Raw genomic sequence first — 26,646 nt, 5'->3', positions numbered from 1 at the left:
GTGTTTGTGGATTTACCTTCTGGTGCCTAGCTCTAACTGCCAAGAGGAGACACTGGGGGAGGGCAGGGCCTCCTCTAGATTGGATTATCAGGTACCACGTGGCCTCTATAAGGACACAGAATAAAAGGCTGATATCAGAGCAAGATGGGAACCAGATCTGGGGGAAGAAGAAAGACAGGAATGAACCTGGCATGTTTGAGGAACACCAGGATGTTCTGGTTTACTAGAAGGTGCCAAGAGAGGGAGATGGTGGAGGGAATGAGGTTGGCAGGTTGGCAGGAGCCTAGGCATATCAGGCCCTACAGGCCAAGGAATGGGGATCTGTATTTTATTCTAAGGCAGGGATTCTTCACTGTCTCTGTGCCAAGAACCTCATGGGCAGCTTGCTAAAGCCTACTGACCACTCCTTACAAAGTGTTTTTAAATGACAAAAAGCAAAACAAAACAAAATAGAAACAAACAAAAAATTAGGATTGTGAAGAGCACCTGGGTGGCTCAGTTGGTTAAATGTCAGACTCTTGATTTTAGCTCAGGTCGTGATCTCAGGGTCATGAGATTGAGCCCTGCGTCAGGCTCTGTGCTCAGCGTGGAGTCTACTTGTGCCCTTTTCCTTCCCCTCTGTTCCTCCTCAAAAGCTCTCTTTCTCTAAAATCAAGAAATGAAGTCTTAAAAAAAATTAGGACTTTGACGATCATAGTTGAGGATATGGGAGCGGGGGGATAATGGAAGTGGTTTATTTTGGCAGGGAGGAGTATTTTATCAATGACATTGTTTAGAGTTGCCAGTGTGTAGTGATAATAAAAAGAAGATAGACTTGAAGCCAACTTTTTATTGCTTTTAAATTCTTTGGCCAATGCATCACCTTATTGCCTGAAATAGGGCAACTGCTCCCCCTTCACTCTTCTATACCCTGCCTTGGTACACTTCTGATAAAGGAAACCATTATAGTAAGATAGTTAACATATTAGATAATTAATTTATCATATGGTAACAAATGATTTCTTTGTTCATGCTTTAATTAACAAGATCTGGTGGTGGGTCTAATCACTACTGTCATTTTCAGTAATAAGGACGCACAAGATATTTAGAGATTTATGCAACCAGTGTAATGTAAAAAGAAAATATCAGGCCATTCTTTTGGTGACAAAGTCATAGGTATGGTTTGTTGCTCTCATTTGTGACAATGGGAAATGTACTTTTCAGTTGGAAGTTAATGAAAATAAAGATGTAATTTTTTTTTCCAATCCAAATTTATAGACCCCCATGGAAATTGCTGAGAGGTTTGACCAAGGGGTGTAACATGATCTGGTTTATGTTTTTTAAAAATCAGCCTAATAGATGTTGGAGGTAAGGCAAAAGAAAAAAAATGCACTAAGGTTATTTCCTGTTGAGAAGCTGGCAATGGCCATCTATAAAGAGCAGCAACACCATGACATTTCTTGCTGAGAAACTGCTAAAGAACAGATCTGTCTTTATGAGCACTCCCTGGGCTGGGGATGAAAACGACCACACTGCAGCAATATAGCACCTCTGGCCCTCTGCAGTGGGGAGGAATGGAGGTCACAGCTGGGAAAGACCCCTGTGCCAATCAGTGAAGATCAGAGAAAAAAAAAAAAAACACGTTTGCCTCTGTTTCCTGGAAGATGGGCCTGATAATAATAACCTGCCAGGCTGGTTCTGCAAATGAGAGGAACTGCCAGACACAGTGCAAGGCACCAGCGAGCTTTCAGTAAGTTGTGGTCAGTGCTGTGGTGGGACTGGCCTCCTCTGGTGCCTTCTGCCTGGGACCCTGATTGTGCACTTTGGGGGCAGGGTGGGGCATAGAGGAGTCTTAGGGACCATCTCACTTTTGCAGAAGTCAAGGGATGGCCCCAGGTGATTATAAAGCCAGGGGCTGCAAGGGACCGGGGCACAATTTGGGCATCTAGGGTGGAACAAAACCAATGTGGCTCCTCAAATACCCAAAATTTAAAGCCCAGATTGTCCACATAAAAATATGCCAAAGGAGGGCAGCCCGGGTGGCGCAGCGGTTTAGTGCCGCCTGTGGCCCAGGGCGTGATCCTGGAGGCCTCGGATCAAGTCCCACATCGGGCTCTCTGTATGGTGCCTGCTTCTCCCTCTGCCTGTGTCTCTGCCTCTTTCTTTCTCTCTTTGTCTCTATGAATAAATAAATAAAATCTTAAAAAAAATATATGCCAAAGGAAACCCACCTCCTAGCAGGGAAAGCAAGGAGACCAAAAGAGGGTAAAGCAGAAGCTACCAGACCCAGGCCTTCCTCTTTGCGTTTGTAGGAGGGGCAATCAGCAACCTGCTTCTGAAAGGGAGCCTGTGCCCCTAAGGCTGAGGGGCGGGAGGGTGGGGTTGATGAGGCCAAGACTTGCAGGGCCCTTAGAGGAGGGGCTGCTCAGAACCCCGCTGGGAGCCAAGAATAGAGTCCACCACCACCACATCCTGTGCTTGGGCCAGAAGTCCTGCCAGACAGCACTCCTTCTCACCCCAAAACTGGAGAATGTGCCTCATTCAATTCTTCCTCCTCTTTCACTTCTAAGGGTCACTCTATATTTTGGTTTCTTTGTTTGTTTCTTTTTTACTCTTTCTCTTCCAAATGCCTCCAAATCTAAAAAGCAGCAGCTCTACTTCCACTGGCTTACAACAGTTCTCAAGTGGCCCCCAAAACTCACACACAGCAACAGAGTACACTAAAAAAAAAAAAAAAAAAAAAAAAAAAAAAAAAAAAAAGCCTCTGGCCAATCTGATACAGAGTCAAAAACAGAGATTCTTTTTTTTTTTTTTTTTTTTTATTTATTTATGATAGTCACAGAGAGAGAGAGAGAGAGGCAGAGACACAGGCAGAGGGAGAAGCAGGCTCCATGCACCGGGAGCCCGATGTGGGATTCGATCCCGGGTCTCCAGGATCGCGCCCTGGGCCAAAGGCAGGCGCCAAACCGCTGCGCCACCCAGGGATCCCAAAAACAGAGATTCTTATCCACAGCTTGAAATGGGGGAGCCAAAGAAAGTGTGACTCCCTGATCCTCCTTGGCCATCCACCTTTGGGGAATTTACAAGGAATAGCACAGAGGTAGAGCTATAATGAGGGAGACTGGAAGTGGGGGCAGTTTGTCCTCCTTCAAGTGTGAGAGATGCAGCACCCTCCCCTCCCCCAGAGCGACTAAAGCACCACCCAAGAGCCGCTCTACTCCACAATTCCTCTGTGTCCACTTTGAACTCAGATCCGTGGAAGAGCTTTTGTCGAGCCAACATCAAACCACTTTTTAAGAGGGTGGGGAAATACTCATTCCCAAATCTTGGCTCTTGTTCCAATGGCTAATCAAAAAGCTTTTATGAGGATTATTTCACTGGGTGACATGGCACAAAGAAAGCAGTCCGCTTGCCGCCTGAAGGTCAACAGTGCTGCTTTGTTTGAGTTTGTGTCCTCTCTGGGGCCAAGGCTGAGTCCTGCCACCCTCCGGGGATCTCTGTGGCAATGTGCATTCATTTAAAGAGTCACTCAGGATGAGGCTGCTGCGGGCAGCTGACCAAGACTGACCAGCAAATTACACCTCCTGTCTTTCCTTTGGCCTTCTCATTAGATTTGTTTTTAGGTCCATGAAAATGTTATCAACACTCCTCCACTGGAAAATGTTTGTGGTTGCAGCTGAGCACGCCTGTTACAACTGCTGACGAAGGATTCCAAAATCATAGGACACAACAGTCAAATGAACCCCCTTAGCAAAAACTCCTCTCGCTTTTTTCCACTCCATTTGGTTTGTGTTCACGGGGCTGCTTCATTAGAATGCCTGCTTTCACTCCTACTCATGTGAAGGGTTTTGTTTTATTTTTCTAATGAATCACATCTGGTGTGTTTCAAAAAGGCATCTGTTATGGACTGAATGTGTCCCCCTAAAATTCATATGTTGAACCCTTAACCCCTATTGCTACAGTCTTTGGAGGTGAGCCTTTGGGAGGCAATTAGGTTTAGATGAAGTCATGAGGATGGGGCCCCCACAATGAGATTAGTGCCCTTACAAGAGCTCCCGTCTGTCTTCCAGCCATCTGAAGACACAGAGAGAAGGTGAGATGGTGGTTGTCTGCAAGCCAGTCAGAGAACTCTCATGGGGGTCCAAATCTTCTGGCATACTGATCTTGAGTTTCCCAATTATAAGAAATTTCTATAACCAAATTTCTGTTGGTTAAGCCACTCAGATTGAGGTATTTTGTTACCTTAGCAGCCTGAGCTAAGACAGCATCCTAATTACAGAACAGTCTTATGTTTGCCATGATGAGAAATAGAAAAGTATGCATCATGTCCTTAGCTGCTTATGTCTTCCTCCACCATCCAAGGAGTGGAGAGGATTTGAAGTAAGGTGGTCACATGAGCAAACTTAAGATGCTGGTCTCCCATTATTAACTAATTTCTAATGTATTTACCTAATCATCTACACGAAAAACCCATGGTACCCAAAACATCAGGGATCTAGGGAATTTGGGCACTGGGAAGGATGTAATTTGACTGCTTTACGTTACAGATGTGGAAACTGGTGCCCAAAGAGGTGAAGCAACAGGTACAAGGTCAGATAGCTACACAATGCCAGAAGTCAAAATAAAACCCTGGCATTCTAATCCATGCTGAGAAACAAACACCTGTCCCAGATGAGGCAGTAAAGATACAAGGTTGTACACCTGTTCCTAAACCCATCTGCTCCTCAGCCAGCTAAGTCTTACATTGAACCTTGGCTTCCTCATTTTCCATTCAGCAACCAGAAGAATCTTCTCAAAACACACACCAGACCCTTGTTTAGACCTCCTCCTACCCCTACTAGTGACTCCCTACTGTTCTTAGGATAACAATCTAAATCTTGAGCATGTTCTTTGAGCTTCTGCATGGTCTGGTTTCTGCCAATTGCTCTAGTCTTACTGTCTACCACCTACCAGACACACTTGCTTTTAAAGAAGCATGTTCCATCCTACTACAGGACCCTTGCACGTGCTGTTCCCATGCTGCAGCTCTTTCACTCTCCCCTTTAATTTAGTTAACAGTCTCCCTTCTTTAAGATCTTACTTTCTCAAAGATGCCTTCCTTGACCTTTCATGATTAGGTCAAGGTCCTTGATTAAATGTCCTCACAGCAGTATGCTCCTCTCACTTTCAAAGCTTTTATTTCCACTTGTTATTCTATTCTTGCTACTGTAATTATTAATTAATGTCTGCCTCCTCGACTAGACTGTAAATTACCAGACATTTGCCTATGTTGTCACCATTTTATCCTCTATCAACACAGTGTGAGTGTAGAGATGCTCAGTCAATATGCATATGAATAAAAGAATTAATGAGAAAAGGAATGAAAAATACATGTAAGGCCCTCGAGGATCTTAGAGTCTAGAAATGTCTTCTGACTCACTTGTACATTGAGAAGCTACTCAATGATCAATGTTGCTTCACATAGATCTTTCTAGGAGAGAGAGAAATGACTTGATATCCTTCTCTCAGAAGCATGCTTTCTTCTTCAAGACCACATCACATAAAATATAGGAACATTTCAACATCTATCTACTGAGTCAAATGTCACTCTTCTACTAACATGAGACCTTCCATCAAATGGAAGTTCCTAAACTAAATAAAATTTCTGGTATCCCAGTGGCAATTTTGTTCCTTACTGTGATTTTGTGAGACCCCATCAATCAAGGCGTTTGTTATATAACACACAGAGATAACCCTCCTTTCATACCATCACTGTTTTCAGACACATTCTTCATGACCATCGCCAGCAGTGGGTTCATTTCTCATTTCAGACACTCCTCCACTTTCCTGTGGGGACAACGAGCACATTGCCTATTTCCCTCAATCTGACAACAATTTAAATTAAATCTCAGCCTCAATTTCTGGTTGTATTATGGAGGGAGGCCATCACTGAGGAACACAGCGAAACTTAAAGCAGTCATGTGTCAGAGAGTACAGGCAGTGTGGTGCTTTAGACACAAAAGCATAAGCCAAGACCCTTTTCTATGTGAACGCAAAACAACATGAAATGTCGACTTTAAGCAAAGATGATTTATAATATTTTAAAGCCAGATATTTTCCAGCTGAATATAACATTCAAATCTGTGAAAACCAAACCGTGTTAAGATATTTTCCCTCAGGAGCACCTGGGTGGCTCAGTGGTTAAGCGTCTGCTTTTGGCTCAGGTTGTAATCCCAGGGTCCTGGGATCAAGTCCTGCATGGTGCTCCCTACAGGGAACCTGCTTCTGTCTCTGCCTCTCTCTGTGTGTCTCTCATGAATAAATAAATAAAATATTTTTAAAAAAAGAAGATGTTTTCTCTCTTCTCTCTCCTCTATGGAATTTAATCAATTCCTGTAGCTTTGACATCTGGATAGGCGGCTGGTTAGGTGCCATCTGCAAGTATGGATATATTATTCAAAGGGCAGTTGCCTCTATCAGCTATAGGTGGGTCATCTGTCATTTGGGTTATTTGCAAATAAAAACAAGCCTACTTTTCTTTTAAATTATTAGCATGATTAAACTGATTAGATCATCATGTCCATTTTAGGGGGTCCATTCAGCATCTCTTATTTAGTTTCCCCCTGCCTTATAATCAATAAAAGTCATTTTAAACCATGACCTTATTTACCCTCTCCAAATAAGATAAGCCAAAAACAAGGTAAAGAAAAGGTGGTGGATCGGCATGGCAGCTACCCCGCAGGACTTCCCATGGTGGGGCTCCTCCACTAACCCTGGAGAGTGAGTAGGGAGGAATTCTATTCAGGTCCAGCTGGAAAAGCCTGGTACACTTCTAGTTCCTACAAAATTGGGTCTCTCCAAAGTGGCTCCCTTATTTTCTCCACAGTACTGATAATGCTCAGGAATGCAAGGCACGCTCACATTTCAAGGCAATGGCCAGAATGCATTCCAGGCTGGGATATAAATCATGTACTGGTACTCCGCTGTTGTTAAATGTCCTAGAATATACTCCTTCCTATTAATTTGGATCACTCAGAGATGAGCGTAGTGACAACGCCTTACAAGCTCCTCTCTTTCCATGGCCACCTGGTAGGCATGAGGAGCAGTGCTCTATGCTCAATAAATACCAGTCAAATGGGAAGAAAGAGAGACTTCAAAAGGGAAATGTTTTTCATTTTAACAGAAAATTTCCATTCTGACCATTATCCTGAGAGAGATGTGTAAGCACAGGCATTAGCGATTCCACATCTGCAGAAATCATGTGTACATTCTATGTTGTTTATGTCTTCTTATCTTCAGGCAGATTTATTTTGTTAGCTCAGAAAACACTGGCACTATGTTCACTTATCTTGCTTTGTATACCACCAGAAGGCCTCTTCAGGTGGGTAGGCCTCGTTTTTTTCCTCTTGTTTTATCACTTTTCTTCAAAATGAGAGAATGCAAAAATGTGCACACAAAGTTAGACATTCTTAAAATGTTGCCAAGATAAAACCAAGTCATGTTTACAGTAACCTTTCAAAGACAGCATGAAACATGAACACTGAAGTGGCCACTCATTCAGTTATCCAACAAATGTTAATTGGACACACTCTGTGCCAGACACCATTCCAGATGTTAGGAATACGGCAGAAAATGAAAAGAAAGCGATATTCCAGTGTGAAGATATTGATAACTGAAAAATATATAACAAGGCAATACTGTGAAGAAAAAAATAAAGTCAGGTAGGAAGAGTAGGGAGTGCTTGGGAGGGTGTGGTGGGGAATGGGGAATAGAGAAAGCCCATCTAAGGACACTGGAGCAGATACCTGAAGGAAGATGAAGGAGTATGTCACATGGGTATCAAAAAGAGCTTTCCATAGAGAGAACTGGCTTTGTCAAGGCCCTGGAGTGTGAGTGTAGAAGAAAAAGAAGGGCAGGGTGTGAAAGTATAGGGAATAGAGAGTGGTAGGTGATGAGGTGCAGAAGAAGCCTCATGACCTGATTGTGCTCGGCCTCAAAGGGCCACCAGGAAGATGTAGCAATGCCACTGAGTCAGGAGGGAGACATGAGTGAGATGGCTTGTGATTTAAGCTTTAAAAAAGCTCTCTAGCTGCCACGTTGAGAGTAGACAACAGAGAGCCAAGGGCAGAAGCAAGGAGACCTGGTGGGAAACTTCTGAAATCATCCAGCCGCTACAGAGATGATAGGAGCCTGATAAAGGTGGTCCAGCTGGATGTGAGAATGGTGTGGTTCTAGGCCTACTGCAAGGCAGAGGTCATGTGGCGTTCCTAGCTGGTTGCCCATTGTTCCTGACTGCTTAGATCTGAATCGAGCTTGGCAGAATGTGATCGACAACTGAGACATTTGTTAAATACTTCTATTTATTCTTTTTTTTTTTAATTTTTAAAAAAATTTATTTATTTATGACAGTCACAGAAAGAGAGAGAGAGAGAGAGAGAGAGGCAAAGACACAGGCAGAGGGAGAAGCAGGCTCCATGCACTGGAACCCCGATGTGGGATTCGATCCCGGGTCTCCAGGATCGCACCCTGGGCCAAAGGCAGGCGCCAAACCGCTGCGTGCCACCCAGGGATCCCACTTCTATTTATTCTTATTTATAAATGATAATTCATTTAAAATCAAACTTGCTCCCTCTAATAGGACACAGAACTTCCTCTTGTTTTAAGCAATACGTAAATATCATCTTTATATCTGCCTTTCTGGAATCACTTATCTTTAGTGAGAATTACCAAATTTACATTTGAAAAAAATCCATTCAACAAATCTTTCTGGGGGCTGGATACACACCGGCAATTTCCTGGGCACCAGGGTGACAGTTGTGCCTAAAATAGACAATATCTCTGTCTGTGTCCCATCCCATGCTCCTGGATCATTTTACAACATCAGTAGCAACAAAGTGCTTACTTGTGCCAAAGCCGCGCTACATTACCTTTCTGAATCCTTACAACTCAATTATCATCTGCATTTTCTAGCCAAGGAAACCATAATACAGAGAGGTTGAATATGCTGCCCAAGGTCACACAGCTAGGAAATGGTGAGGCCAGAATTTAAAACACCAGAACCAGAACTCTTAGTTTCTGCATCATCCTGGATTTGAGGTACAATCCAGAACATTAGTCCCAAGAGACTTCTACTCTCACTCTTCCTTGGTCATTTTGGGCAGGACACTTAACTTTTTTCAGCTTCCATTTTCATATCTACAAAATGAAATGTATTCAACTAAATAATCTCTAAGGTCCTTTCCAGGTCTAAAACTTCTAGAGATATTGCTCTGAAACCCAGTGCTCTCAGAGCTAAATACCCTAACCATAAGAACACAGAGCAAAGCCCACCTACATACGATATAATTCTCAATGTCGGCTTTTGCATACAATAAAGTGAAGCAATCCCCAGATGAACCTTTGTGTTGACCAGCTAAAAGAAAGTAAGTCAATTTCAAGGATCCTCTGAGGGAGTAAAATGTTAGTAGCAGTGGAATCTATAGCAAAATTTCTTTCTTTCCAAAACTAACCAACAATCTGGAATTACTCCCTTACAAGAAGGAGGAAACCAGATATAGCTAAAATGTATCTTCCCTGTGCTTGGTTAACTTGTAACAAAATCAAGAGCAATCCCACTTGTCTGTTGACAAAAAGTCTTAAGTCTTACTTCCTACAGTGCCTGACACAGGGTAAAGTTCAAGAAATACCAGTTGATTGAATTAGTACATGAATGATTGAATGAATGCACTAAAGAATGAACAGATGCACTCACTAATTCTACAGTGATAAATATTTCCTCAATAGAATTTATGAAGATCTGGCCAGCAAATACATCACTTTCTTCTGCCAAATATAAGTGAAGAAAATAGTTTAGATATATTGATTCTAGTAAATTTTGTAAACTGATATTTTGAGGCATGTGGGGAGTAAAAGAAATCTCATATATAGAACTATAAGAGGAAAAAGTCAGTCTGCTCAGGAAAAAAAACAAACAAACAAACATAATAAACACCATCAGTTCCCTGCAGGACTCTTAAGGAGTCAACCCCAAGCTGGCATTTTGATGACTGAAGATAAGCCCATGGTTCAGTTTCAAATGCTTCACCATCAATACTAACCATGACTGTTGTTTGCAAAGAAACCACCTGCTCATATGGGGTCAATTCACCCCATAAAATGATGTGTACACAGCAAGTTTAAACTGGACAGCAGGGTGGAGGAAAACACACAAACCATGAGCTTCCTCCTGGACCTTTCATTCTTCTAGTGTTTTTCAGAAATTACCCAGGAGCATAAGTATCAATCAGGTGATAGAAAGTTTATGTACAGTCAGCATCAAGAGAAAAAGTCAACATACCACCTTTTCTTCACAGAGAATGAACATGAGACACAACTGAGAAAGTAAAAAGAAAGAAAAACAGCTTCTGGTATTAAAACCTGTAATATATAACCAGATCAAAGAGGAAGTTCGATACAATTATGTAAGTCATTTGGGGGGAAAACTCAATTAGCTGGGAACGGAAGCCTGGATAGAACCTCCTAACCAAGATTATTTACATAATTTTTAGGTGGACAGACCTAGGCTACATTTTAGAATAAAAATCATCAGCAAAAGTATTATGAGCAATTATTTTCTAGTGACTTTTTACTGCAAATAATCTCAGTCAAAATAGAGCTACTGGTAAACTTCAAAATTTTAAAGGCAGTTGAAATGCAAACTTTGTCAACATCACAAATTTACTCTTTGAATTCACAACTACAGTTTATTCTTTCTTTTCTTTCCTTTTTTCTTTTTCTTTCTTTTTCTTCCTTTCTTTTTCTTTTGTCTCTCCTTCCTTCCTTCCTTCCTTCCTTCCTTCCTTCCTTCCTTCCTTCCTTCCTTCCTTCCTTCTTTTTAACCATGCGTGACTCAGAAGGAATATGCCTCCAGATATATACATTTAAAAGTTGCATATACTTTGGCTTAAATGATGCACACATGATAGACACAAAATAACTTTCCTTTTCCACCAATTCTCAGAGCCTGTTCAGATCTGCATTTGATAACAGTATGGTTTTTATCTGTTTGCTTTTCTTTGGTGTCCATGAATTGAAGCAAAACAAACAAACAAAAAACCCCACAGGAATCTGAACCACAAATATAGTAATTTAATATTATTCAAACTAACATTAAAATAGCAAGTATCGGGCAGCCTGGGTGGCTCAGTGGTTTAGTGCCACCGTCATCCCAGGATGTGATCCTGGAGACCTGGGATCAAGTCCCATGTCAGGCTCCCTGCATGGAGCCTACTTCTCCCTCTACCTGTGTCTCTGCCTCTCTCTCTCTCCTCTCTGTGTTTCTCATGAATGAGTAAATAAAATAAAATAAAAAAATAGCAAGTATCCACAGGTACTTTTTTGCATTTACTTTACTGTTTGCTCTGAAATATGAGATAGTCTTTGTAACTGGAAAATACTGGACATCAGAAGTGTCCCTCAATGGAGAATCATGTTAAAATCATGGAGAATCTTATTAAACTATGATCCATTTGTTTATGCAATATTGAGAAGCAGTTAAAAAAATAAGACATATCCTTTACTAGGTGAATGAGTAACTGTGGTACATCTATACAATGAAATATAATTTCAGTGATAAAAAAAGCAGTGAGTTCTCAAGCCACAAAAAAAGACATGGAGGAAACTTAAATTCATATTACTAAGTGAAAGAAGCCAGGCTGAAAAGGCTACATACTGTATGACATTTTGGAAAAGGCAAAAACTATGGAGACAGTAAAAACATCAGTGGCTTCCAGGAGTTGGGGGATAGAGGGATGAATAGGCTGAGCAGAGAGGATTTTCAGGGCAGTGAAACTTCTGCAAGGTGCTGTAATGGGGGATATTTGTCATTACACATTTGTCAAAACCACAGTGAGTGAAGTATAATGAAACTATGGACTTTGGGTAAAAATCATGGGTCAATGTAGGTTCATTGATTATAACAAACATACCACTCTGGTGGAAGATGTTGACTGTGGGGAAGAGGGCTCTGTAAGTGAAGGGGCAAGGGTGTATGGAAACTCTGCACTCTGTGCCCAATTTTGCTATGAATCTAAAACTGCTCTAAATAATAAAGACTTTATTTTTTTTAATAATAAAGACTTTAAAAAGAAAAAAAAAACAAATTGCAAAGTAAAACAAAAAATGGCAACACTTATGCCTGTAAAAAGCCACCACAAGCTAATTTTTATATCTCTATGTCTAACCAGGTCTAAACACTTGGAAGGTGACTAAATTGTTAACCAGGATTATACCTGAGGAGATACATGGAATCAGGGCATCATCATGGGGCTGTTAGCTCTATTACTGTTCGATTTTTTTGAAGATTTTATTTATTTCATGAGAGACACACAGAGAGCGGCAGAGACACTGGCAGAGGGAGAAGCAGGCTCCATGCAGGGAGCCCGATGTGGTACTCGATCCTGGAACTCCAGGATCACGCCCTGAGCCGAAGGCAGACACTCAACTGCTGAGCCACCCAGGCGTCCCATCGATTTTTTTAAATTATGGAAATGTGTACAGTATTACTTGTGTATTAAGAATAAAACTGTTTTTCTCTTTAAAATATTCACTTCATATCTTATGCTAAAGAGGTCCAAAGTAAATTACAGATATCATGACATGCTATTCTTAAATAGTTCAGAATTCATCTCTAACAAAAACATTTTTCCACCCTAAAACTATTTTCTCTAATAACAGAAGAAGCAGAAAAGATCTTCTACTAAAATATTGGGGTGACTCAATTAATCTATTTCTTTTTTAAAAAAAGATGTATTTATTTGAGAGAGAGAGAGTGTGTGTGCTGGTACACAAAAGTACGCCTGAGCACAGGTGAGGTGGGGACAGAGGGAAAGAGTCTCAAGCAGACTCCCCACTGAGCATGAGCCCCAGAAAGAGCTTGATCTCATGACCCTGAAATCATGATCTAAATGGAAATCAAGAGTCCATCTAAGTGGAAATTAAGAGTTCAACATTCAACTGATTGAGCCACCAAGGCACCCCTCAATTAATCTATTTCAAAAAGCTAAGGTGATATCAAAGAAAAACCTAAATCCAAGTGTTAAGAATTGATTTAATGGTTATTACAAGGTTTTCCTAAAAACATTATCATCATTATCCCAGCCCCTTACTTTTATACAACATTATACAACATTCTCTCCTTTAAAACACTAAAAACCTCATGTACCAACAGGTCAAAATTAATTATATTTGTTGTATTTTTTTTATTTCAGTCATTTGAATTACAAAAGTAATATAATGTAAAAGACCTATCATAGTAGTGTCTTGAACCAAGAATGTCTTGGTGTCTTAAGCAAGAATTCCTAATTTAGAATTCTCAGCCTCCCACCAAGAAGTGCATGGACAAAATTCAGAGCATCTGTGAATTTGGTGGAAAAAAAAAATACATCTTTAGTTTCATTAACAACTGAAATCTAGCATTTCCTTCCAGTATAAATGAAGGCCACAGATCACAAAAGCATTAGCAGACCTGTGACTCTGTCACCATAGAAATCACTGTATTTTCATATCACAGAGTAATTGGTGCAGATATTTCAAAATGTCATTCACTTGTATCATCTTGTAGAAGATGTATTAGTTATTAGATTTGTTGCTGGATCTTGTCACTTAAAGCATTAATTAGGAAGCACATGTGTAACTTTTACCACAAATCTGTAAATTAAATATTTTGATAATTGCATTTCAATATAACTGGGTTTTGTTGTCATCTTATGTATTTAATTTTAGGCACATATAGATGGCCTTCTGGGGGGAAGGGGAATTCATAGGTTTCAAAAGATGCCAAAGGTTAAGAACCGTGGAACTGAAGCTCCCCTTCACATAATTCCATTCCCCCTCCCAAAGCCAAAGCCACTGTCCACAATGCAGTACATGTTCCTCCATGTTTATCCCTTTACATAGACAAATATATAAAAACATATATAAAAACATCTAGGGAAATAATTTCTATTTTATGTGCTCTGTCATTGGGTTTTATACTTATTTATATAATATGTTTATAACTCTCTATAGAAATTGAATATTCATGCTGTTTCCAGCTTTTGGCTATTATTTAAAAACTGCTGTAATAAAACTCCTTGTATATGTTTCTTCATATATTGGTATTTTTTAAAAAATTCACAATCAGTTCTATTTATGGATCACTTGTGACAACAACAAATACCCTTAAATTTAACCATAAAGTCAATTTTGTACTATGAAATCAACAGAAAATAGCTAGTATTTTTGTACTTACTATGGGCCAGATTCTAAGTGCTTTACATGAACTAACTCATTTTAATTCTTACAACCCTAAGATGGGGCACTGTCTAGATTTCAGTTTATAGGTGAGGAAACTGAAGTGCAGAGCAGTGTTCGGTCTCTAAGCTCCCAAAGCGTGTGGTTCTAATGACAAATTCAAACAAACAGGTATTTTCAGAGCATGAGAAGTCTCATTTAACACGGGTGCCATCAATGTCACTTTGAAGGGAGTAGTAAATGATGACCGACCCTTTGTTACATCATTACCTTCTGAGAATGTGTCCTGAAGCTCCTTAGAATTTCATTGTCACTGTACATTTCAAGAGGTAGCTCAAAGAATAAAGATCACAGTGATTACTATAATCTACCACCTAATCAATTAGGCCAAAGGGTAGATGGAATGCATCTAGTGTCAATAATGAACAAATTTACCATTAGAGATGGTAGCACCACCTTGGACTCAACATAGGATCTCCACTATGTTAGGCCCAAGCAATTTCACAGGCAGCAACAGCAGATCATAAATCTAAAATAGAAACCATGCCAACAGGTTAGATATAAGCATACGTTAATGAAGACCCAATCTCAGTGCAGGCCTGGTCTCCTCAGCGATAAGAGCCTTATTAAACTCTCCCACATAATTCATCAAGGCCCCATGCGGGCCAGGTCAAGGCTAATCTCTCTCCCCAGTTAGCAAGTTCCAGAACAGACCAAGAGAACCCAAACTGCAGAAATGGTGTATCTTTTTTAATTATCTGGACTCTGCTGAGGAAAGATAAAATAATCCTTGCTGCTATTCCATGTCTGCCTTAACATATCCTAGCAATGAAACGTCACTTAGGTTAATCGAGACAAGAAAGCTCTGTCCCTCTTCTATACCCATTCTTATGCTTTGAGCATCCCCATAACAGGGTAAATAATCAGAAAGCACAGGTAACAAAAATGTCATAAACCTCAAAGGTGGTTTGCCAATAAGAGGAGCTAAATGTCCTATACATCATCTATTACTGGAAGCCATGGAGCCAAATGCTTTCATCTTTTCCCAGCCTGGAGGCAGCATAGGGAATCTATGGAACCCAACCATCCTGGCCTTGAATCTACAATAAGCTGGTATTTTGAGCAAATTGCTAAGACTTAGTTTCTTCATCTTCAAAAGGTCATGATAACACCTAGGGTGAAGGCAGTTGTGTCAACTAAATGGATCTTATTCTACTTCAATCATGGTTCAGACACCTGCTCCCATGGGGAAGCCCCTTCAGCAGGGAAAGGACAGCCCACCTTTAGCTCTACCTCTTGTAGCCCCATCCCCACCAGTCACAAGAAGAGCCTCTGCCCTGCCAGGGGTGACGAGGGGCTCTTCAAAACAGGCAGTATAAGCAAATGACCCATATAAAGTCACAGACTTAGCAAGGGACCAGCAATAGTTGAAAGAGAAATGGGCCAGAGCAACCTGAGAACAATCCCTACTCTGAGTTTCTGAACAAAACTCAACTGCTCTGAACTGCATTTCCATCTCTCACTTCCAGAAGGGGTACAGATCTGGTCATGAGTTTAGAAATATTTGTACTCTTTTAGCCAGGAATTTCTTATTTTATCCTACTGATATAAGATGACACAGATATTCTTAAATGCTTGTCAGTGTTATTTTTAATAGTGAAAAATTATAGTTTATCTAAATATCCAGTGAAGGCTTGGTTAAAAAAAATGGTGCATTCATTTGACAAAGTATTGGATTGTTACCAAAAATAACACTTAAAGAATATTTTAGGATGTGGTGACATGAGGTCAATGTATAAATGAAAATTTTAGAAATAAATTAGTACGTGGTATAATCCTAATTTTAAAAAATTTGTGCTTATATAAATTTAAATTACATGTTACTTATAGATACATAAGTGTAGTAAGTTTATAGACAGGCAAGGCAACAATAACCATTAAACTAAGCAGATCAAGAGGTTCTGTTTTGCTGTTAAGGGCATGTTTCCCAGTTGCATTGCTAAGTATATTTTATATTATCCTTGATGCCACTTTGTATGTCTGCAATATTCATGATGAAAAATTTTAAAGTCACAAAAAAAAAGAAAAATTTTAAAGTGTGTGTACAATGCCAGGAAGGTAATACATCAAAATGTAGCCACTGCTTTGAGGTGGGATGATTAATGAATTCTCTTGTTCACAGTGTCCAGATTTTCTACAAAGAACATGTATTCCTTTTTATCTTTTACACTTTTTTTTTTTAATCAGTGGAAACTATTTTTATGCCCACCTCAGAACTCATTTGTTTCTTAAGAAAGGATGCTTGGTGCTAAGCAGTGCTCTGCATCAGGGATACACCTGGCTCTTCCATTCTTCCACCACCTTGTTTCCTGGGAAACCACCAACACTGGCTCTTCACTCAGGCATGTCTCCCCGATTAGAAGTTAAACCAGAAAAGTGCTGTGGGGGAAGCAATGTCCCTGAAACCATCCCACTCGCATCCTCTGATGTGAGAAGAGATTTGTAGGCGGCTGCTAGGAGCATTCTCCACTCTGCAATTTGTTCTCAAAAGTATAGGTTGCCTTTTTTTTCCCCCCTGGAATATTTTGTGTTCTATCCTGCCAGGAAGCTGGGGGCTTAGCCAGTGGCTTGGGTAAAGTGGTGGGAAAAATTAGAGAATGATTATAGCGTCAACTAGCATGGACATTCCATCACCATTTATTTTTCACCAAGTGCTGGGGGTGGAGGGTGGGAGAATAATTCTTTGAAGATACGTCACCATGTCTTAAGACCCTTCCAATTTCCTTTTTAAAAAGGAACTCTTAACATGGGGGCTTGGCTGAGCTCCATGGGGCCCATGAAATCACACATCAATCTTGTAAAATCTTCTGGAGCCCAGATTCCCAAAAGAGTCCATGACCCCCCTAAACAATGGAAGATCCCTGTCTGTAAGAATAAGCTCTTTTCTTGGCTTCTGCACTTCTATTTGGTCACTAAGTCCAAATTCAGTAGGAGGATAGGAGGAAAACTCTCTTCCAGGCACCATCAGAATCGTCATCTGAGGCTTTAAACTAAAGCAAGATGTCAGTGGAATGTTTGGTGTTATCATCACTCACACACCCTAAGGGGCTCTATACATACTTTTTATCAAAGGGGGAAGATTTCATCTGTGTTAACATCTCCCAACTCTACATCACAGATATATTTCTTTAAAAGGGCTCTATATGCTAAATTCTACTAGGAGGGTTCACTGTTTTTTTCTTTTCTTTTCTTTTCTTTTTTTAAACCAATCAAGCAATAAGTACGCACCAACAGCTCAATGTGCATGCAGCATTGGGCGGGAGCACAGTGGAAACTTGACCATGATCCCCAAAAGACCCCATCCCTTCATCTAGTAACTTCTTGTTGAAAGCACACATCTGACGAATATCTTTCCACTAATTAAATGGAATCAAAATTGAGAGTTACTAATATTACTTTCCCAAGCCCTCACATCCTCCCATATGAGTCATCTGTCAGAACCCACCTTCTTTTCAGATACTTTCCACGCCACATAGAAACAGGCTCAAACAACTCTTCAATAATGCTGCTGGTTGGTTAAGGGACTGTGACTACTGGATATCACCATTTTAAAGCATCTTCAAGTTGCCTACAAATGCTATTTATTTATTAGAACAATTCATTTGCTGGAATCAGATGTTTATTGAGACATTGCTGCCTTCATGGCAAAACATCTTCTTATTAGTGGTTCCATTCACCACTTCATTCAATTAAATGTACCTCTGCTGAGTGCCAGTTAATTACAAGGCACTAGAAGTCAGTACCACTTCTTCTGAGGCCTCAGCTGGATCTATCACATATCCTGTTATTTTCATATGACTAGGATTGTCCATAAACCTGGAACACACCAGTTTTCACGTCTTCTAACAGTTTTTAGGAATCTAGGATTTTTCTAACTTTTACAATTATTATAAAATCACATGACAATATCTGGAGGAAACTCTGCTAAGGTCCTAGAATCTGTGTACCAAGATTCAGGAAAAATGCCAGACGAATTAGAAAGGAGTTTGGCCATAACTGAATCCCTAAGTATAAATGTAGATTTCTCTGCTATACAAGTCTATTATGACAAAACATGATATGAGATGGTTAAAAAGGGAGAAATATCTTTTGCAGTTGCATCAAGAGAAAAGAAGTCAGATGGTTGATCATGTGAGACTTACATGACCTTAAGAGAAGGTGAGGTTATTGATGATAATCAGCACAAAAACCAAACTGAAACTCATAATTGTAAAGAATCACTTCATATGAGAGGGTTGTGGGGTTTTTTATTTAAAAAAACTTCTAGAGACATGTTTTCCTGAAAAATAAATATGAATGAAATATGTATGAAATATGTATGATGAGATGTGATCTTAGAAATGACTTAAAGTCTTGCCTAAAATCACTACATCTTCCTGGGCTTCAGCTCTTCATTTTCAAAGTGGGAAGACAGAACTATATAATGGCTAAGACCTCTTTCAATTTGGAAAATCAATGATCCTAATAATTACCACAAAATTTAAAACATTCAAATACGAAAAAAACATGTTATTGCTAAGGGAAGTTTCATTGACTTCACCTGTCAATAATAAAACATTCAACGAGTAAAGTAAAACCCAGTAGATCATCATCTTTTTCTTCTGTTACCATGGTATCCAAGTGAACTGGTCTAACTCCATCAATCTGATGGTCTAAAGACTGGAACAAACACCATATGGTGAAAAAAAAGATGGCAAAGTACATTCATTAAATGCCAGCTCAGGATCATTCCATCACAGCAATTTGCATCACACATAATTTTGCAATCACTGAAAATAACTGAAAGAGTATTGTTTATACTGGTCAATAAATGTTGTCATATGAGAACCCAATGATCCATGTTCAACAAACTTTCAAATTTTCACAATGGTTTTAGAAGATCTCAAACCTCTTTTTTTTTTTTTTTTTTTTTTTAACAAATGAGAAAACTGAGGCCCAGAGAGGAGAAGCAACTTGCCAAGGTTGAACTGTTAGTTACAGACAGAGCAGGACAATGACCCAGCTCTTAACTCTTAGCACAGAAGCCTTCTCATCTCACAACAATGGCTTCAGTGGTTTCTGTGGAGGAGAAAGATCAGGGCCTAATGCTGGATGGATCCACCATGCACAATGACTGCACTCCAAGGAAGTATACATGATGAATGGACATTGGGAGCCCAAGAGAACCTGAATGTCCATTCCCCAGCTCTTCGGTTAATGAGGCCCTTTAGAGGCCCAGGTGGGCCTCCCTATTGGGTCACTGGGGAGACAAGGAGACCATACAAAGAAAGCTGCTAAAATTCAGCACCCAGGACATAGCCCAAAAAAATTCAAGAAAGCTCTTTACCTCTATCATCACCAGCACTCGACTACCATGTTGTTAAACCTCTTTTGTAAACTTCTGCTTTTAATTAGTAATAATCACACCTTGGATAAACCTCATTGGCTGTGATACTGCCACTGCACAAAGCTGTAAACTTCTGCTTTTAAAGAAAAATACAAGGTTCATTTGGCGGGTGCCTAGTATTTACTAGGCAATGTGCTTAGAATTCTCACTTTCATTGTTTATTTGATCCTCACAACAGTCCTGTTAGATGAAATCTTTTCATCTCTATTTTTGAGATGAGAAAACAGAGATAGGGAAAGGTGTCACATTAATGGTAAGTATAGAATCTTGACTGAAATGAAGATCTGTTAAATCCAAAGTCACTCACTCTCCCAGCCTTTGGGCACCAGGTGCCTGAGTTGGGCCAACTTACTAACTTCCCTGAAAGGGGGACAGACATCTGACCATCTTCTGGAACCAACTCCTAAAACGGCATAGTGACATTTATGTTGATTCTACTCAGATGCTTTGATTTCATAATGCATTTTATGAGATAAAAAACATGAGCTATAAACGACTTGGCTTGCAATCTGAAGTTGGCCACCTTGCTTTCTCCAGTCAAATTAAATGTTTAAAACAGTTTTCTCCAGGTCACAACTTCCACTATCAGCAGCCAGAAGCCCACTTAAAGCACACAGCACGTTAACAGATTCAGAGACGAGAGGTATTCTCATGGCAGAGGCTGTAGGAAGCACTGTACTTACACTTATGTCGAGACTACAAAGGCTAACAGCATCCTCATCTTGGGTGCTCTGCTTGCGTTTTCGCTGCAAAACAAATGATAAAGTTCAAATGTAGACAAGGATTATGGCTTTGATTAAGAAAAGAAAAAAAGCACCCAATTGAATGGTACCTGCAATCCTTATCATTCTATCATGTCCCCCCAAAATCTTTAACCAACCTATGTAAAAGAACAATTCCAAGAAAACCTAAGAAATCACAAGAAGCTCTTAAACTCTGGGGAAATTGGTTTACATTATTGTTCTTATTCATGCTACTACAATTTGTTTCTTTTTGTATCTCTTTTCCTAAACGTATCTATATATCAAGGCTTAGAAATTTAGATACAAAGTTCAGATTCTGATGAACTTGGGAAAAGAAACTAGATTGGAAAGAAAATCTAATTCACTTAAACACATTTCATTTTCAGAGCTCTTTGTACTTGGGTAATTTAAATTTGTTCTAAACCTCATCCAGGGTCTGTGATATAATCACAGAACCAGAATGCTGGAACAAATCTTAGACATCATCTCCAACCCTTCTGTTTTATAGCCCAAAACACCAAGAACAACTCTTACTTGAACTAAAGAAAAACTATATTTGAAATGAACTTATGACCAAGGAAGTCTGCCAGGTTAAATGTGGAAAATATGTTTTCTTCTTTATAAAAAGAAAAAAAACTCCATTTACAAACCATAATAAAGCGCATCACCTCTCTTCTACATCCCAGCTCATCAACCAGGCAAGTAGTGCTTGAGTCCCTAATTTGTGACTTGCTAAGTCTTCCTGATCCTACTTGGCAGAAACCTACCAAAGGACCAAAATCACTGGCATGAAGTTTTTGTGGAGTCTTCATCTGGAGTCTTCAATACCTAAAGAAGCCCACTTCTTCCTCCCCCTCTATCATACCCTGAGCAGGAAAGACAGAGAGTGGAAACAGACCAGAGCCAGCCTTGTCTATCTTACTATAATTGTTCTATTATTCCTTGCTTCAATTCAAGGAAAATTTGTGAGCATCTACCATGAGCCAGGCCCTTCATTTGCTTCTGGGACTGCAAAGACCAGCAGTACCCATAGCTAAAGAACTCACATTCTTGTAGAGGGACAGACTCTGAAGAAATTAATTATAATGCAGTAAAATCCAAATATCCTAGGAAAGTCACATCACTTTGCTGAGTTACCCCTTCTCAACATTTAAGGGGAGGGTGGTGACATTAGCTTCTGTTCTCAAAGGGAGAGGAGAAAATATGGTAATGCATTTTAGAACTTAGCAGAGTGCCTGGTACACAATGGGTACTCAAAACATGGGTTGGAAGACTCTGGAAGCACAGTGAGGAACAAGGAGTTTGACCTCAGTGGGGTTGGGGAGGTCTTCTCAGAGGATAAGACAATTGTTTTTGTTCTTTTAAGATTTTATTTATTTATTCATGAGAGACACACACAGAGAGACAGAGATATAAGTAGAAGGAGAAACAGGCTCCCTGCATGGAGCCTGATGCGAAACTTGATTCCGGGACTCCAGGATCATGACCTGAGCTGAAGGCAGATGCTCAACTACTGAGCCACCCAGGTGTCCCAGGACAAGACATTGGAATAGGCCAGAAGGCGAATAAGAATTTGCCAGACAGAGATATTGGGAAGGGATTAGGGCTTCTTGTTCCATAGCCAGCTACCTAGATCTTTAGAACTCCACAGATGCATATGGTTCTATCCAGAGTAGTGGGATTCCAGATCCTCTATATTATTCCACTTGTGCAGTGGGATGATTTAGAGATGAATGCCAGGAATCAGGACATTGAATAGGCCATCTGGGATGGTGCTCAAGAATCTGCATTAACAAACTCACCAAGTGATTTTTAGGGAGTCAAACACTCTATTCTGAGGTTTTAGGGGAGAGCCTTGAGAAGATGTTGATAGTCACTTGCCATTTTTGAGGACATTTCATGTTTACATAGGAACCGGACCCTCACTGATTCATCATCTAGTTACAATTAAAAGCAGCACTGTGGAGTCAGTGAAGCCAACTCACTGGTTAATATTTATAGGATGACTTTTTGAGGCAAGTAGAACAAGGGATAATTTCCATTCTAGGGTAAATAAACTGAAGTCAGGGGGGGGATTTGTTCAAAGTTACGTGGCTATAGTGTAACACTCTGAATCTAGAATTCTAATTCCTGGGGCAAAACTCTTCACACACATCACTTAAGGCATACTTGGCAAATAGGTTACAACTCATTTGCTACTGGAATGTCTGGTAGCATCTGCTTGGAGAGCTGTATTGAGAAGGACTACATAGCACAGCAAGTGAGAGAATGCTTCAATCAATCAGTAACATGTGCTGGGGTGTCAGAGAGGGGAACAGCTGCTGCCCTGGAGAGCCCCTGCCCCTCCTGATTCTGGCTCCTCTTTCCTTGAGAGTCTACAGTATTATACCTGGGATCTTGGGAAATGCCATGAGGTGCTGAGGCTCTGGGATGTTATCTGTAAAGTGGAAATAGTGGAAAGAATGCCTACAGTGTCAAGCTGTTGTAAGGATCATAGATGATATGTATATGGCAGCTGATATATAGTAGGTGCACAATAATGGGCAGCTGCTGTCATGTATTACCCAAACTGTAAGCCACACAGGTATATGCTACTACCCAATACTGCCAAATTATAGAACTTTGTGGTGCTACAATTCCATTCCATTTTGTCAATGCAACACATTAATGGTAGCCTGTTACCCCAAGAAGCCACCCTGGTAAAGGAGAGGGGATAATAAGATTTTTTTTTCCTCATAGGCAGGCAGCCCTCTCCGGACCAACTTAACACATTACCCAGCACCAGAACCCAGTCTCCAGAGCACCCCTCACCCCAGACACTTCCACATGCCTCAACTGTCAAATCCAGAAGACAAATGTCCTCTAGCAGCCTTTTAATTAAGTCATGGCCAGTTAATCTGGAATAGAATGATCTCCTTAAGAACCCCACACATTTTATAAAATGAAAGCTGAATGGATTATCAAAGTGGATTTTCTTTTCAATTTCTGTTACACAGGGTGGTAACTGACCACTGCCAGCATCAGAGAAGGAGCCTGATGTTTAAATTCTGGGCCTGTCAATGAAGAAGAAGAAGAAGGATTGGAAGGACTGCAAGACATTGAAGGATTAGAAGAAGGAGATGAGGATGAAGGTGAAGAAGATGAAGATCATGATAAGAGGGAGGAAGGAGAGGAGGAGGAGGATGGAGAAGATGACTAATGAAACACTGATTGATTCCAACCTTCCTTTTCTAATTTTCTCCAGTCCCTGAGAGCAACTTGCATCTCTTTTTTTCCCCTTCCTCTGGTGCTCATTCGCTCTGTTTTTTGAAATCTCTTTTCTCTCCCTTTACACCATGGTTCTCAAATTATTTTGGGAGGAAATACCTTGAACATAATATGGCGGGAAAAGAATCTCTACTCCTTTCTGTTCCAAATTCATTTTTATCCCTTCCTGACTCAACAAAAACTATGGAGTCAACACCACCATGCTCTGTGGGAAGAAAGGAAAACCTTCTGCTCACTTAGCTCTGCTGGAAGCTGGAGGGTGCTAGGCTTCTGTGTAGTAGTGCATAGAATTCTAGCTTTTTTTCTCCTTTCTCTGTATATTGGGCTCAGAGATTGTACTGTGTCCCTATGTGAATATGGATGGTCAGCATTTACCAACATGTACATGTCTACTCTCTCTTGGGTAAAAGAAGAAAAAAAAAACTTTTTAAAATGGGGTTATAGAAGGTCAGCAAAGGGTGGGTTTGACATGTTTGGGTGGGTTAAGTGGGCATTTTGACAACATGGCTTCTCCTTTAGCATGTTTAATTGTGATGTTTAATGGACATCCTTGCAGTTTAACATGACACTTTTAAAATAAAACTCTTCTAATGATGACTTGAGTCCTGCCATTCGATGGGAGAATCAGCAGAACCTGTAGGATCTTATTTGGAATTAACATTCTGTATTGTAATTTTGTTCCTGCTTATTTTTTAATTTTATTTTTGCTTCACCAGAAAGGAAAGATGCTCAGTTTTAAATGTTAAAAGTGTACAAGTTGCTTCATTACAATAAAACTAATGTGTACACAAAATTAATCAATTAATCAATTAATTAATTAATTCTGGGCCTGAGACAAAATTTCACAAAGTGTCACTTAGTCATTTGTTCACTTGCTTTATGTTCACCAAGCACTTGTGATGTGCAAAGCCCTGCTGTCAGTCTGGGGAGACAGCAGTGAATGAGCCAGTCATGCTCCTTGCCCATTAATTGGGAGTTAAAACAAAATAATTACAGATTATGATCTCTGCTGTGAATGAGTCAGATGAAGTGCTGAGACAGAGACTAGCAAGGGAGACCTAGTTTAGAAAGATAATTTAATTTAATATTTTGTTTTCTGGTTTTTGGTTGACCTTCTCATCAGACATAAGCCCATGAAGACAGAACTTGGTCTGTCAAGGGTACATTCCAGAACCTGGTGCAGTATCTGGCTAATAACCCCCTACAATAGTATTTAATTGTTTTGTTGATGCCCTTGGTCCTGCTCCCTTTGACAAGCTTGTTGCTGCACCATTTACCCAACTCCAAGAAGGGCAGAGGTGGAGGCAGTAGAGGGAACCAAATGGGCACCCCTTCCACCAGACTGGCCAGTCCAATCAACTCACCTTATCCAGGAGCTTCTAAATTCCACCCAGGAATTCCTAAACTATTAGAGAGCTGAGCTCATGACAATTATCTAAAGAAAAGTTCATGGAAGAAATCACTAGTGGGAAATTAAATCCTGGAGACACAGACAAATGAACATCTCAAAGAGGATAGGATATAGCAGAGGAGAGGATATAGCAGGACACTGCAGTCATTTTGAACTTCACCAAAATGATTGATAATGATAATAATCAGCTTTAGCTTGTTATACACTCACGACATGCCAATCATAGAACTAAATCTTCATATGCATGATCTCATTTGATCCTCACGACCACCTCAAGAGGCGGGCAGGAATGGGTATTATCTCCATTTTGCAGAGGAGGAGATGGAGGCTCAGAAAGGGGCAGAAAAGCTCTATAATTGCCCAAAGCTCTATAATTAGCAAGCAGCAGAGCCTGTATTCATTGGGCTTCAAGCTACGTGTTTCCCTACTTCACTGTTCTGTCCCAGAGTCTGGAAGTGCATATCATACAGAGATGGCCTAAGAAAGTGTTGAACACAAGGAGTTTGGGAGGAAACACCTTTATAACTTATTCTACTAAAGAACTGGCCTTGGGGCATCTGGGTGGTTCAGTAGGTTAAGCATTCGGCTCTTGATTTTGGCTCAGGTCATGATCTCAGGGTTATGAGATTAAGCCCCACACTGGGCTCTGTGCTGGGCATGGAGTCTGCTTAAGATTTTCTTGCTCTATTTCTCCCCCTACCCCCTCTTAAAAAAAAAAAAAAAAAAGGTGGGATGCCTGGGTGGCTCAACAGTTGAGCATCTGCCTTTGGCCCAGGGGGTGATCCTGGAGTCCTGGGATCAAGTTCCACTTCGGGCTCCCTGAATGGAGCCTGCTTCTTTGTTTGCCTGTGTCTCTGCCTCTGTCTCTCGGTGTCTCTCATGAATAAATAAATAAAATCTTTAAAAAAAAAGGGGGTGGGGGAATTTAAAAAAAAAGAAAAAAGGAATTGGCCTTGAAGATAGTACATGTAGATAACATTTTAGGTCCTTTCTAGTTTTAAAAGCTATCATTGCTTGCTATCTGGTAGGCTACAGATGAGCCAAGTCACCATTTTATTTCCCCTGTGCATCAGAAACCATGGGCAGGTTTTGGGGGAGGGGAGTTTTCTAGGCAGGAAGGACACTGTGTGAACTGTCTGCATTTACACACTTGGCCTCACATATTCTCATCAGCCAATTGGAGAAGCCATGGACCCACCCTGTTATTCTTGCTAAATTTACTGAAGCGAATGCACAGTTCACTTCCCTTTCAACCATGAAAACAAAGCGCCTTGGGTGCTATAGTCTATGCTGATTTGAGCACATGACTTTAAACCCCAATGCCCTGTGCAGTGGGTCAATGAATAATTTCTGAATGAGTGACTAAAAGAAAGAATGAATAAAGGAGACCAATGTTTTTGAGGTGACACCCTTCCCTTCTGCTAACCACCTGGCTGCCAAAATTAAATCAAAACCTCAAAAGCAAAGATCACTGAAAGCTGACATTCTTCAACCTCAGATTTTCTTGGAGACTCAAAACCTGCAAGTTCAAGCTGCGACTCTTGCTTTGC

At 40.3% G+C, this 26,646-nt stretch overlaps 1 protein-coding gene and 1 pseudogene across 2 annotated transcripts in view; both read right to left on the bottom strand.

Annotated features, from left to right (window-relative positions):
• The window catches only part of ARHGEF3 (Rho guanine nucleotide exchange factor 3), a 306,305-nt gene that overhangs the window by 126,135 nt on the left and 153,524 nt on the right, over window positions 1-26,646 (bottom strand). For both annotated transcript variants that reach the window (XM_072720688.1, XM_072720687.1), the window contains one exon: window positions 20,359-20,421. In XM_072720688.1, the coding sequence (XP_072576789.1) occupies window positions 20,359-20,421 (63 nt within the window). The remainder of the gene's footprint in view (window positions 1-20,358; window positions 20,422-26,646) is intronic.
• Window positions 19,671-19,740, bottom strand: LOC112913322 (U4 spliceosomal RNA; annotated as a pseudogene).

Source organism: Vulpes vulpes, chromosome 9 (genome assembly GCF_048418805.1).
Source record: "Vulpes vulpes isolate BD-2025 chromosome 9, VulVul3, whole genome shotgun sequence".
NCBI lineage: Eukaryota > Metazoa > Chordata > Mammalia > Carnivora > Canidae > Vulpes > Vulpes vulpes.
The sequence above is the reverse complement of the archived record's forward strand: the minus strand, read 5'-3'. Positions and strand labels throughout refer to the sequence as shown.